At 51.0% G+C, this 14,492-nt stretch overlaps 1 protein-coding gene across 40 annotated transcripts in view; it reads left to right on the top strand.

The window, feature by feature from the left end:
• Nfasc (neurofascin) overlaps positions 1–14,492 on the top strand; it is a 177,159-nt gene that overhangs the window by 155,244 nt on the left and 7,423 nt on the right. For 24 of the 40 annotated variants that reach the window (XM_030254571.1, XM_006529635.4, XM_011248012.2 and 21 more), the window contains 4 exons: positions 2,125–2,241; positions 3,458–3,610; positions 10,188–10,319; positions 12,766–12,835. In XM_030254571.1, the coding sequence (XP_030110431.1) occupies positions 2,125–2,241; positions 3,458–3,610; positions 10,188–10,319; positions 12,766–12,835 (472 nt within the window). Of the gene's footprint in view, positions 1–2,124; positions 2,242–3,457; positions 3,611–7,096; positions 7,228–10,187; positions 10,320–12,765; positions 12,836–14,492 lie in introns of all 40 variants that reach the window. The other 16 variants (XM_017320902.1, XM_030254536.1, XM_017320900.1 and 13 more) reach the window with 3 other exon arrangements.

The following is a 14,492-nucleotide window of genomic DNA, read 5'->3' as shown; positions in this document are numbered from 1 at the left end:
TCACATAAAATGTCTCATAACTTCTCCTTTTGCAGGGTATCCTTTGTGTCATTTTCTAGATTTGGGTGCTGCTCCCTAGCTCTTATGTGCCAGGAGCTGGTGGAACAGCGCGTGCTGATCATGGCCTCCCTTTGAACTTCCCAGCCCCCCAGAGTTCACCTTCTGGGCCCCTCCCCTTTGAACACCACAGTTCTTTAGCAGTCATCGTTCTGGCCTGTCCGTATGGTCCCCACCTCAGAATCATCTTGGTCTCCCACTGCTTGGGTTTTTCTTTTCTCTGTGTATATAATGTGTGTGTGTGTATGCACGTTAGCGTGTATGAATATAGATACATACATGACAATCAGAGGAAACAGCCTTAAGTGTTGATGCTGGCTTTCCATCTTATTTGAGACAGTCTCTTGTGGTTTGCTGCTGTACACACAGGGCCTACAAGCTTCACATTCGTATTCTTTCAGCCTCAGGTCTCCTGGTCTATAGTGACGGACCCTTGTGTTTCTGTATTCAGCTTCTGTTTGGGTTTGGGGATCCTAACTCGGTTTGACAGGCTTGCTTGACAAGCATCTCAGTCACTGCCACAGCTACTTGGCCTTTCCTAAGAGCACCCTGAACCTCACTGCCTTTGAGGGCATCAGATCTGACTCAGTATTACCTTGGGGGTCAGACCGTTTAATGTAGATGCAAATGCTATTGTATAGAGTCCCGGACTGAGGATAAAGATGGTCAAAATGGACCATGGAGCAGAGAAGCAGCCTGTCCCCCTCCCTCTTAGGCAGCAGGCTGCCTTTCTCGGCCCTTCTCTTGACACACACTGTGTCTTGACACACACTGTGTTCACCTGGGGCAACCTGACAGGATTGCAGTAGGGGAAAAACACTTCTTTGAAGTGAAAATCAGAAAATCTTTTATCACTTCCCCAGCCCTGCAGACTCAGTCACATGGCAGATAGATAATGCATAAATGCACCGTCAATACACTCTATTCATTTATGTTTGACAACTGAGTTGGTGACAGTGCCCCCTTGCATTCTAATTAAATATACAGGAGCCATGCTTGTAAAGCCTTTGAACTACAAGCATCCCGGCTAGTCCTCTGCTGCTAAATCTTTGCTGGGAAATGTGGTAATCAGACTTTTGGGACTCTTACAATAGGAGGCTGCTGCCGTTCTCCTATAGACAAGGGGGCTATGGTTTCAGACAGCTCGGTGGCTTTGATAGAGCAGTTCCCAGACCCCCCCAGAGCTTGATAATTAACGTCCTCTTTGTTATAAGGAGATGAAGCCTCAGTAGCTATATGGCTGGGAAGCCAGCAAGCAGGGTTCTAGTGTAGAGAACACTAAGGTTGGGCTACCGAGAAGAGCTCAGCATCCTTTGGTCCCATCTGGCTTGTGACAGGGATGCCAACTCTGACTGGATTAGGGACCCTGAAGTTCTAAGCCACACAGTACCGGCCATCCAGGCTTTCATTGATCAGGGGTCCTCAGATCCAGGGCACCTGCCTGGATTAGTATTCGATAGCTTCAGGAAGCCAGGGGACTTTGCCTGTATTTAGTCCCATCCTTGCTGCTAGTTATTCTTCCGTGATTTTTGGCAGTGCTAGGTGTGGAACCCATGTGCCCCCCCACAAGCACACTGCTACTGAGCCACACCCCAAGTCACATCTGCTTGATTTTCAAAAGCAACCTCTCTTCTGGTTGGAAACAAAAAGCCTACTCGCCCTGTCTGCTGGCATCCCGACCACAGGGCCTGTTTCTTTGCCCCTTTCCTTGCACTGTTCCGATCTATGGCAAGGAATCCAAAATAAGGGAATCAGTGGAATGACCAGAAGCCTACACTTGTTCCCATCTTGTGAGGTGTGAGAGACAGCTTCCTGATCTCCTTCACATGCAGACAGGTCCCCTGGCTGTCCTTGCTCAGCGCTGGGTAGCTAGCTACCCTTGGCCTGTGGCTATCAAGACGGCAGCCTGTAGCTCTACTGGGCTGAGTGCACAGCCTTTCCTGACCCCTCCCTTTCCCAGCAGGCTCTGGGTGTGAGAGTATGCATGTATATGGATGTGTCTCTCTGAGTCTCCTGTGCCACCTCTGTCCTCACCATTAATTCCTCTTCTAACCCGTCCTCCGCCAGCCCCCGACGAGCAGTCCATTTGGAACGTCACAGTGCTCCCCAACAGTAAATGGGCCAACATCACCTGGAAGCACAATTTCAGGCCTGGAACTGACTTTGTGGTTGAGTACATCGACAGTAAGCATTGCTATGTGGGGTGGGCGTGGCGGCCACGGCACAGTGCTGGTGGGTTAGGGTCATGCTAGATGCCCATTAAGGAGATCCTGTTGAACTCCCTCAGGCTTAGAAGCCTTTTAGCCTGGCTTCATTTTAGCCTCATGAAATCGATCCCTACCAGAGGTAGCGGAGGTGGAAGGAACACACAGCCTTGAGCAGGAAGGGACCTCTGATGCCATTAGCAAAGGCCTTGAATAGCATGTGTCATGGAGGATCCGTGGACTATGACCTGTGTCTACTCATACACAGAATAACGATGCTGAGTGTCCTAAAGTGAGCCTGGTCTCATTTCTGGGTTGATCTGACCGAGACCCAGGATGTTCTGATGGCTCTGCTGTACTGTCCGGGCCACAGACCTGAGCTGCAGGTACTTTCAGTGCAGAGACTAGTAGGAAGCAGCAGTCACAGACCAGACAGCCAGTGGTTCACCGTTACCCACGCACTCATTCAGAGCTTGGGATCAAACACTGAATGGACTGCAGAGTGTGTTCCAAACATCTGCCCTTGCCAAAGCGGGGCCCCTGGTCCTGCAGGGTGAAGCCCATATCTCTCTCACGTGGGCAAGAGTAATGATGCCAATACACTGGCCAGAAAACACAGCCCGCTTATTCCTTCCCCTAAGATCTCTTAGGAGATGAAAACCTGGCGCTAGGTTTTGTGGTTGGAGGAGGACTTTAGAGCCTCGGGCGTCCCTATTTAGGTCTGGTTGTTTTCAGCTTCCTGCCACCACCATTGCCTCCCACAACCCTGAAATGTAGATACTTTGTCTGATATGCCAATATGCAATGTGGCAAAGAGTTCGAGAAGAACCCAGGAGTGTAGTGAGAGCCACCTCCGTGTGAGATACTAACCATGTGGCCTACTAACCAGCATGCTGGCCCTCCCAGAAAGCGAATCACAGCCAGGGCAGCTGACACGCTTCAGGGCCGAGACAGCCAATCTTGATAGGCTTAGTGCTAAGACCGTGCGTGGTGAGGAAGGAAGACTTCAGGGGGAGACATCATGTAGGAGTTAGAGCTGCATGCTGGAACTGCCTGTTCTGTGTGGTGGACTGGACCCGGGGTGCCTTAGCCTCGGTTTCCCCACCTCTCTGCCTCTGACAGATAAACAGGAACGTAAACATTCTCTCCAGCTCCTGGTGCCTGGTTGTAAGCTGACCTAGGTTTCTGTTCCCCAGGCAACCATACGAAAAAAACTGTCCCTGTTAAGGCCCAGGCCCAGCCTATACAGCTGACAGACCTCTTTCCCGGGATGACGTACACGTTGCGGGTGTATTCCCGGGACAACGAGGGCATCAGCAGTACCGTCATCACCTTTATGACCAGTACAGGTGAGAGGGGATCTGGCCTTGCCATCCCCTGCAAGCATGGGCGCATCTCATCCTCACCCCCAGCTTCCTGCTTGTCTCTTCTTGGAAACAGGTCTCATCTCCACCCCATTCCTTGCCTTGCATGGCGTGTCTCTGACCTGGAGGAAGTCAGAAGCAGTCAGGTGTGCATGCCCAGTGGAGAGCAAGCCAGGATCTGAGCCAGGGGACTGAGTGGGGGTGTGTGTGAGAGGGGGGGCAGATCAGAGGAAACAAAAGACTGAATAATGAGGACAGGGAATGTACAGTCCCCTCCACCAAAGAGCTCAGTGCATGCACAGACTTGATCAGTGGGGGTTGGGGCTGGGGACTTCGGGAGAGCTGTGCACCGTGCCCCCACTGTTTGGGAGCTTGCTTTCTCCGCGTAGAATGAGGGGAGGAGGCCAACCCGGGGTCTTGATTCAGAAATCTCCTGATTAACTAAACCTGGGATCAGTGTGTATGTTGTTGCCATGACAACATCAGCTTTTTCTTTTTTTTTTTTTTTTTTCTTATTTAATTTCACTCTCAGTTTGTTGTGCCTAATAGTAAGTGGTTTGGGCTGTTGGTTTTTGTTTTTCAATCATGCTAGGGCTAGTACCACAGTCTGGCTCTGTAAGAGCGTCAGCCGGGTTAGAGAAGCATCTTCATTATGGGCTGCCTAGGGCTTGGGAGAGACCAGGTTTACAATGTTCTCTGCTGGTGGGGGAAACCGGGAGTCTGGAAACCACAGAGGCCCTTGCTTGTCTGTGAGTGTTTGGGTGAGTCTTTCAAATCAGACAGACACAGCCAAGTGGCCTGTAGTCTAAGCCCTGGGGCTAAGGGGGGTAGGGAAGGGATTAAGAGAGAAAAGGATCAGCCAGCCGTCCCTCTAGGGATGGTTTGGTCAGATGCGGGTTATTAGCTGCACAGGATGAGGGGAACCCCACAATGATTTATCTGAATTTCTAAACGTTGACTTGAATATTCATTACTTACTGTTCCCTCGCCAAGCCGCACGAGACTGATGCTGGTAGCTTGTATCTAGGGAGTCACTGTCCATCTGCACCTCTGACTCATCCTAGCTCTTCTAGCCTGGTCCCTCCTGATGTGTCTCCCTAGGGGGCTTCTACCAGTCCCACACATTTCCAGGCCACGGAATTTGAATGTGCAGGTCATTGCTTAAAATGAGCCAGGTTCACACAGGCAGGATGTCTGAGTGAGCACCCAGGCCATTGTGTTTCCGTGAGAAGCCATGCATCTGGACAGCTGACCAAGCAGAACAGGTAGCTGGACTCTGACCTGCTCGGGATCCCAAGCTTTTGGATGTATTTGATTTATTTCTTGACAAGCTTGAGTCTAGCTCATGGGCAAGAAACAAAGATGACACCCGAGGGTAGAACTCTATTCAAAAGATGCAGGGAAACCCAGCACTGCCTATTTTCAGAGCTTTGTCCACCTCGGTGACGCGGATAAGACCTGGAGAGAAAGCCAGAGAGAAAGGGGCCAAACCTTGCCTTTGGGGTTGGCCTAATCTGTTTCAAGTATAAAGCATGCAGTGTGAGGAGGGGGACAGTGATAATGGCTTGACACTTGGTTCTGCATGTCGTCTTCGATACCTATTTTATCTTTCTCTGTGCTGGATCTGGAGAGGCCCAGTCTGCTTGCCAGCCTTAAGAACCACAGAAGCATATAGCATTAACAAGTCTCCCCAAACCCCTTCTCAGGCGAGCTGGAACATCCAGGCTCAGTAACTTGTCTCTGACTTCAGGTTATTTGCTTCCTCATAGGTCAGCTGGAAACTCCTGTGTACAGTCCACATGGGGGGAGAGAAATATTATCACTCTCTGAAGTCTGTGTGTGCCTGTAGATATGTGTCAAAAGCAATTTCCTGGAGGTGGACTCCAGGGGCAAGCCCACACAAACATCTCTGGGTTTCATCGAAGCAAAGCTTTTGCGAATATATCTGGGTGCCAACCACAGGTCCTTTAGCCAACCGCAGGCCATCACTGTAGTCCAAAGATGACATGCTCAGTATTCAGGAAGGAAGGAGAAGGGACTTCTGGGAATGCAGACAGGCTTTCTAACCCTCACCAGAAAGATCCCACTGGGAACTTAATTACCCCCTTTTTAAAGCTTCTAAAGCTAGAAACCTGACAGGCCACCGATATATGACCCTGGATTCTCACAGGCCTTCCCATTTCCCATGCTCCACTGCTGGGATGAGGGGCGGGCAGAAGCAGAACTCAAGCAGCAGGCTTCTCAGAGCTTGGGAGCTCAGAGGGACCGCAGGATGAGACAGCGTATGTGCGGAGAAGGGTGGCGTGGTACTTGAGGGAGAGCAGCCATGTTGTGTTGAAGAAAGTTCACCATGACTACGTTATTTGTTCACTCATTTCTAGAATGACCTTCAGTGATGTTGTCTATGGCCAAACCAGATTCCTTCAGCCAGGCATGGGAACTGGATGAACTGGCCAGTTAGCAAGTGAATTTCCCATTTTTAAAAAAAAATTAGTTCAGAGGCTGTGGTTGTATGGACTTTTCCGGAGATGTAAAATTAGCATGTGCCCCAAATTGGAATTGGCACCAAAGCCCCTAGAATAATTCATTCGTGTTTGAATCCGAATAGAACGAGGTTGTCAGCAGTCCCCCGCAGGATGGTAGACAACTTCAGAGAGATGCATTTTACCCAAGTTGCCAATTGCCTCTGTGACCACGCCTAACACTTGATATGACTCAGTCTGCAGCAGGGTTGATGCAAATGTGATTTCAGTACTACCCAGGGTTCAGGTGGTAGAGGTGACTACAGGCTCAGACGATACAAGGCACAGACAAAGGAAGTTATTTTTTTGTGTACTCCATCCTGGTCTCAAAACACATTGCCTGCCATAGGAAGGCTGCCTTATGTGACAGGTTAGTATATAGAATAATTAGGTGGAGGCTTGCTACAAGACAGAGTTCCCCTGGGTGGGAGTGGGAAGACTTGCCTTGCTTTAGGTATGGCTTAGGCAGCTTGGAGGAGAATGCTTTTCGACCAGAGCAAGAGTCCAGAGTCTTACTTGGCCTTGTCAGGCCCAAGGCAGAATAAGAGCCGCTGCTGTCCTTTCCAGTTGGAGTCAGGGAGTATAAATGGCGTCTTTGCTATCTTTGAAGGTTATATAGCGTTAGACCCTCGGCACCAGTTTAGCAGATTGATTGAGTGTGGCATTGGTGGTCGAGTGCAATTACTCTGGAGCCTCGTGGAAATGACTTCCTCTCAGCCTAAGCTGAGATCATTCTGTTGTGCTCTTGTTTTCTGTTCTTGGGAAACTCACTCTCTCTGGAGGGAGGTGGGGTCAGTCGATCTCACTTGGTTTTGTGTCTGAAGTTCACAAGCATCTTTGTTTCTTACTCCCACCCCACCCCAATCAAGTCTGAAGCTACATTTCAACCTCGCCTGGTACTGTCAGGTACTGTTGCTTTCTAAACTGCCCCTGTAACGACTTTCCCCAGGCGTCACGACCTTCTTTCTGAAGCAAAAGGGCGTGTCGTGGAGCTGGCTGCCAGCGTATCAGAACAAACACAAGGAAGATGGGGGTGCAAACGGGTCGTTGCAGAGATGCAAACCAACCTCTCTGCAAAATGTGGGTACCACTGTCCAAACACAAGTGACATAATCCCCTTGCCTACTGCCTAGGCATGATACATAGACAGGAGCGTCCATGTGGCCACTGGCTGGTATGGGGAGAACCTAGAGTGGGGGCCCCAGGTTATCTTTCTTACATTAGGATTAGGTCGGTGTGTTCATCTGTAAGTAGTAACTGATCACTTGTTACAGAATTAGCCTTGTGCTAAGTACTAGTTCAGAGACACCCTGTTCTCAAGACTGGAACAGCACTGTTGGAAACAAGGACACAGAATTAACCGTTAAGTTGTATGGAATAGAGAGTGACGGCTTAGGCCAGAGAAGGTGTAAGTTGGAGCGATCAGAGGCTCTTGAGGGATGGGAGACTGTGAAAAATAGTCAGAAGGAAGGTTAACAATCTGGAATCTTAGGTAGGGTGTGATGTGAATGAGGCGTGAGGAAGGCCAGACAGGCACGAATGCCACAAGGCAGGAAATTAGAGAGGCATTACCTGAAGAATATACAGGAGTGGTAACACTAACCTCACTGCAGCTGCAGGTACCAAAATGCACAGGCGCTGCACATCAAGGGTCAGAGTTGTGTAGGCGGGGTTGACAGCAGCCCTTGGATGTGGAGCATGCTTGGAAATTCAGGCCAAGGGGTCAGGGAAGAGTGATGGACTCACAGCTGTGGAGTTGGCTGTGGATGCGGAGATGATTAAAAGGATTGCCAGCCAGAAGTCAAGACTTGCCTGAGGTCAGAGTCGGGGGCTGAGGGGCAGGTGTGGGAGAGGGTAGCTCACTCACAATGGTAGCTGAGACATAGTGATTAGAGCAACCCAGTCAGCATCCTGTGATCAAGGAGCAGACCTGGCAGGACCTGGAGGCCATGAGAGATGACACCACCTCCTGAGCAGCACAAGGTTGTTTCAGAAGGTCTGACAGGTTCCTTCCGATTTGTGTTTTAAGACATAGAAAGAAGAGAGCAAAGAGGAGGAAATGGAACCTGCCGGGAGTTCTTAGGTCTTTTATGGGAAAAGAAGACTTCTAGAGCAGAGCGAGAGGCATTGGGACCTGTGCTTCCAAGCCCAAGCTGCATCCCACTTAAACTCTGGAGCGGGGAAGGAAAGGAAAGACCTTAGACACATAAGGAAGGGACAACTGCAGAGGCCGTGTGGGTTTGGGAGCCCCAGGTCCAGGGAAGGGGTGCACAGTCTGGAGGGCAAAAGAGGAGTAGCAGGATTGCCGGACCCTGGGCAGCAGAGGTCAGCAAAGTGATGCAGAGGCATGATGGGATGGGTCTATATCATCCTCTAGTTCTGGGACAAGAGCTAAGCAGCGACATCACTGCCGAGAGAATCGCTGCTCTTTTTCAGTGGAGAGCAGCTGGTACAAAGGTCCAGAGGCAGGCATGCAAGTCAGAGTATGGAGTGTGATGCACAGGGGAGGTGATACAGCCTGATTGGATGAGGAACGGAGGCTTTTCTCTCATCGCGACTAGGAAGTTTGAAGGGCTGAAGCAAGGAAGTATTTTAATACCTCCTGGGGGCTGGGGTCCCTGTGTGAGGAACCCCGAATCGAAACAGGAATGGGAGTGGGCTTGGCCTTTTCACCGCAGCATACACAGTTCAGGGTGTTAACAGCCACATTTCTTGTGGACTCGGCTACTTCGCTGCTGGGGGGGCCACTGAGGGCCTGCTTGTTAGTCCTTACTGTTCACCGAGAGAGCCTTCCTGGTGTGATGTCCTCAGCCTGGCCCTGAGAAGACTTATGAATCCATTTCTGTATCCTATACGGGCAAAGGGTAAAATGTACCCAGGAGCAAAGACACAGGGTGTCACAGGCCCAGCATGCTTCCTAGGAGGCAGCTTGGTGCTGGGACTCAGTCCACGGGCTGTCATATTTCTGCTGTCACCTAACTCTCCCAAGGCTCTCCCAGGGCTCTGGATATGTCCCATTCCATGGATTCTTCCCTTCTTGATTCTCAGTCCCCATGAAAGGCTGTGTTTCGGGAAGTATCCCTTTGTCCTTTAGTCCACAGAACGAAGGGTGAGTAGATACGTAGCACACTACCTCAAACCGCGGCCCCTGGACATCATGGACACCATCAAAGGACTCTTGGGCTTCCGTTTTAGACCAATGTATATTCCCTTCAGACCACAAAGGGATCTGTGAGATGACCCCCCAGGTATGGACAGAAGAAAAGGCAAGTTGGCTTGTCACGGGCCACCAAGAGCAACCCTGTGAGGTGACCATGCAGGGACAGAGAGCATCACCACCTGCCTGACCTGGGCACCTGGGCATGAATTGGTGTCATTGAAAGCACACAGTCCAGCTGGGGAGACCTGAAAAGGCACAGGGCCACCTGAACCTCCATCTGGCCCAGGACGCACTGCCAAAGCCCAATGGACAAAGAGGCTGTGCCTATAAGGTGTCCTCCAGCACGGTTAGGCAGTGTGGCCTCACTTGGCCCACCAGGCTGTGGCCAGTGCGAGCAGTCTATAAGAATGCCGTGCCTCGAGCAGGGCGGTGGTGGTGCACGCCTTTAATCCCAGCACTTGGGAGGCAGAGGCAGGCAGATTTCTGAGTTCGAGGCCAGCCTGGTCTACAAAGTGAGTTCCAGGACAGCCAGGGCTATACAGAGAAACCTGGTCTCAGAAAACCAAAAAAAAAAAAAAAAAAAAAAAAAGAATGCCGTGCCTCCTCGTTAGTAAACGTCTCCATCCTGCAGGGCTGCTCAGCCTTCTGCTTCTCTGCTCCTCAAACCCCTTTTCTTTGCCTCTTTTCTGATCTTTTTGGTCCTTGGCTTCTTTACTGTTTTCTTTTGTCCCCCGAGCAGAGTGGCTTGGGCCAGAGGGCTGCTAGGTGATAGCAGTAGGTTCTAGGGCAAAGCTGCACAAGAGCCGTGCGCCTTCCCTACCCCTCGTCACCCACTCCCCCAAGCAATGGCTCACAGTTTGCTTCCCACCCTCCCTGCCAGCTTACACCAATAACCAGGCAGACATCGCCACCCAGGGCTGGTTCATCGGGCTCATGTGTGCCATTGCCCTTCTGGTGCTGATCCTTCTCATCGTCTGCTTCATCAAGAGGAGTCGAGGTGGCAAGTACCCAGGTGAGATGTGGGGCGGGTGGTCAGGCCCTCCAGGGAATCACCAGCCCCACCCACCCAGCCCCACCCTGGCCAGATCCAGGCTCCAATCTCTGCTCTTTTAGGCCTAGAACTTCAGGCCTGTGGCATAGTTGGTCTTTCCTGGAAGCTGCCAGCAAGCAATTGTGTTCATTATATTTCCCCAGAAGGATGGATGGTGCAGTCTAGACAGCTCCAGAGAGTCATGGCAGCTCCTACTGAGATGGCTTGGCCCGCCCTCCCTTGACTTAGCTCCCGTCTGCTCAGCAGAGGGGCTTTCTTCAGCCTGAGAGTTATTAAGACCCTGTGCCAGGGTGGTAGGGAAGTGAGGTGGCCATGTTCAACATGGAGAGCAGGGGACAGGACAGAAGCAGCATAACCAAGATAGAATCCCAATGGCGGCCACACCCTGCTGAGGCTTGTCTTGGTGCCCATCAACACAGACTCAGCAGCTCTGGGTAAGGCAGGCAGTCTCTAAGAGCGCTCCAACCCCTCCTTAGAGTCCCACAGAAACAAGTCTCTCCTGTACCTCAGGAGCCTCCAATGTTGAGGATAAGGAGCTCTCACATTGCTCTGTCAGAAAAGAGCGAGGCAAAGAGTGACAGGGTGGGTGAAATGACAGGAGATAGGATAACCTGAGAGTAGCCATGCTGTTGACTGAAGAATGAAACTGCCCCTGACCTAGAGGCCCAGCACCAAACCCATTCTGAGATGCTGTTCCTCAGGGGTGGTGTGTATGAGATGGCCAAACTCAGAATGAAGGGAATGGGGGGAGTCGACTTTATTCTCTCTCTCTCTCTCTCTTTTTTTAAGATGTATCTATTTTATGTATGTGAGTACACTATTGCTTTTCCTCAGATACACCAGAAGAAGGCATCAGATCCCATTACAGATGGTTGTGAGCCACCATGTGGTTGCTGGGAATTGAACTCAGGACCTCTGGAAGAGCAGTCAGTGCTCTTAACCACTGAGCCATCTCTCCAGCCCCGAATTTATTCTTTTCCCTGTCCAGTACCTACAGACCCTTGGGTCCTGACACTTTGCCTCTGCCCAGTGAGGGGGGTGCAAATTTAATTCCAGTGGTGAGAAGGGAATTCTTTCACTTTGTTTCACTATATTTAGACTTTTTTTTTTCTGAAAGAAAGAAAGCCATAGCTGGATAGAGGCCCAGACATGGGGGTACTTAGTGAATCAGGGGGACCTGAACCCCTGAGGAACCCAGCAGATAAACTTAAAGCCTGCCTTTGCCCTCCCAGAAAGTGCCCCAGCCTAGAAAGTTCTCCCGAGACCACTCCCTTCCCTCTAGCTTTGGGGAATTAGCTCATACAGTCAGAAGACAGATGGGTAACCCAGGTACCAGGCTTCAGGTTCTATGGCCTGTTCTCACCTCTCAAATGGGTTGATTATCCCATTCCTGCATCAAAAAGTCCTGTATATAATTCTCTGTCCTGGATGTTCAATATGGGGGGTTGGAGGGGGATGTCTGTCTTGAACATTACTGCTAGCTCTGAAGGACCAACCACAGCATAGCAGAGTGGGCCTTGACTATGTCATCATCTCAGAGGCCATATAGGGCAAGAGAGGATGCTAACAAGAGAGGCTCACTGGTGAGCACCTTCATCTCAGAGGTCAGAGAATGCAGCCTCCCTCCCAAGTGCTCTGCTCAGAGCTTTGGAGAAACACAGCCCCCCATAGCTAGCTTCTGTCACCGGTGAGGAAACATGCAAAGGTAATTACAATGCAGAGCAAACGTCAGAAAGGGCTGAACGAGGGAATATTTGCCTTTGGCAGAGGAGACGATCCTTTCTCTAGTGTCTATTGGGACAACTTCAAGAAGAAATGGCAGGGAATTGAGAGGTCTGTCAGCTGGGGTGTAAAGACCCTGTGGGGTGTGAAGGAGGCAGAATCAGCGACTGATTGAGCCTGGGGCCATTAATAATGCTTTGTTTAAAATGATGCTTCTCACTGACAGTCGCTGAGCCCAAGCTGGTGTCTGGGGGTCTGTAGTGTGTGTGGGGGGGGGGGGGAAGGTTGTATGTGGGTGCATGCACTTACACACAAAAGCCAAAAGAAGGGACTGACTGACCTATGCTAGCATTTCTCTGCCTTATTCCTTTGAGTCAGGGTCTCTCACTGAGACTGAAACTAGGCTGGTCTCTTACACACACACACACACACACACACACACACACACACACACACACCACAGCTCCAAAGTTATAGGCACACACAACAACGCCTAGCTTTTTTCCATGGGTGCAATGGACTCCAACTCAGCCTCCCATGCTTGTACAGCAAGCGCTCCTAACCGCTGGGGTTAGGAGCTCTCTACCCCCAAGGCTGTCTTTGGGCTGTGTGTTTAGAAACATTGTAGCCAAAAGAGGCATTCCTTTTAATCATCCTGCCTGCCTTTCTTTCTCTTACCAATCAGTGCGGGAAAAGAAGGATGTCCCCTTGGGTCCTGAAGACCCCAAAGAAGAAGATGGCTCATTTGACTACAGGTGGGTGACCCCCTTCCTCTCCTCCCCTGGTTACCGGCCTTGCTGCCCTGGAGCCGCTCCTTCGCAGCAGTCACAGAACCGCTGCATCCACAGACCCTCCTGCCACTGGACTGCTGCTTTTACGTCTGGGGCAACCATCTGGCTGAGTGTATGTTTCCAGAGAGGTGGAGAGGCCCATGAACCTCTACTGAACAGAGCTTCCTATTTGAGTCTTCTCCCCTTTTCAGTCAAAATGAGCCCCGGACCCCTTTTCTGTGACGTGAGCTTGACCATCAGGCCTCCTCCCAGCCAGCATCCCACTCCTAACCCCCAAGACAATGAATGGCCCCAGAAGGCTCACCACCCTGTAAGCTAGTGGCAGAGCTGAGGGCGCTGGCTGGGCTGCCAGCTGGTGCTTCTGTCCTATGCCTGTGTTCCCTCTTAGACCTGATGTGAACTTCAGTCAGGAGTTTTCCAAGTTGCCCACTGGTCCATCGGAATGGCCAGTATATTCTGAGCTCAGGAGTGGGTCAGAGAATCTCACACAAGACCATTTGAGATAGGAAAAAGTGTATCACAATCCTCCTTCCCCACCTAACTCTGCTAACTCTGGGCACAGGTCACCCAATCATGCTCTGACCTCTCTTCCTTCTGAACCTCTACCACCTCAGGAGCCTGGCATATACCACCAGGCCGATGGGCAGAGAGCTTCTGCCTGCCCAGAGCCATCTGGCAGCTTATGGCCGCAGCTGTCCATCCAGCCTGACATCCCTGGGAGAGGCTCCTCTTCCTTCCCTGGCTGTCCTGGGATCACCTGGTAGCGTCCAGCCTTCCAGTGGGCTGAGAGCTTCCTCCGGCCCTCAATTAAAAGGCTGTGGGACTTTTTTCTCCACACCCTCGGTACAGCCCGGTGAAGATGAAGATAGGACGAGCTGTTTCTGTCTATATCTCATTTACCTCCGGGCCAGCTTTGGCTCTGTGGACTCTGCTCCTATAACCTTGAATAAGTCCAGGAGTCCTACTAGGGACAGGCTAACATTGGGAAATCAGAAGACCTACTTTCTAAGGAAATGGGCCTGAGGACAAAGAGCGGGGTCTCCTACTCTGTCCTTGGCTTTGTTGCTGGGTACCTTTCTCATGAGCCTCTTCCCCATGTCTGTCCTCCTGGACCTTGTGGGTCTCTGGTGGGCCAGACAGCCAGACAGTTGGCTAAACCAGGTGCCTCCTGAGGAAAGTCTCATTCTTCTAGACTAGCAGTTCTCAACCTGTAGGCTGCAGCTCTTTGCAGGGTAAAGGGGGTTGAACAACCCTTTCACGGGGGGTGCCTAAGATCATAGGAGAACACCAGTGTTTATGTTACAGTTCGTAATAATAGCAAAACTACAGTTATGGAGTAGCAATGAAATAACTATGGTTGGGAGTCACCCCAACATGAGGAACTGTGTTAAAGGATGGCAGCATTAGGAAGATTGAGAACTGCTAGTCTAGACCAAGATCCCTTTCCCCCCTGGTCACAGTCACTCAGCAATAGAGCAGGTATGGGCCAGCAGCTTTGCGACCTGGCTATAACCCATCCATCAAGAGGAGATGTGACACCAGTGGCCTGTGACTTCAGGACAAGTCTCTGCTCTTGACAAGAGCTGAGCATCCCAAGGAGACATACTCTTCCACTGCCGTT

This window comes from Mus musculus, chromosome 1, assembly GCF_000001635.26.
Source record: "Mus musculus strain C57BL/6J chromosome 1, GRCm38.p6 C57BL/6J".
NCBI lineage: Eukaryota > Metazoa > Chordata > Mammalia > Rodentia > Muridae > Mus > Mus musculus.
This window is presented reverse-complemented; position numbering and strand designations above follow the sequence as displayed.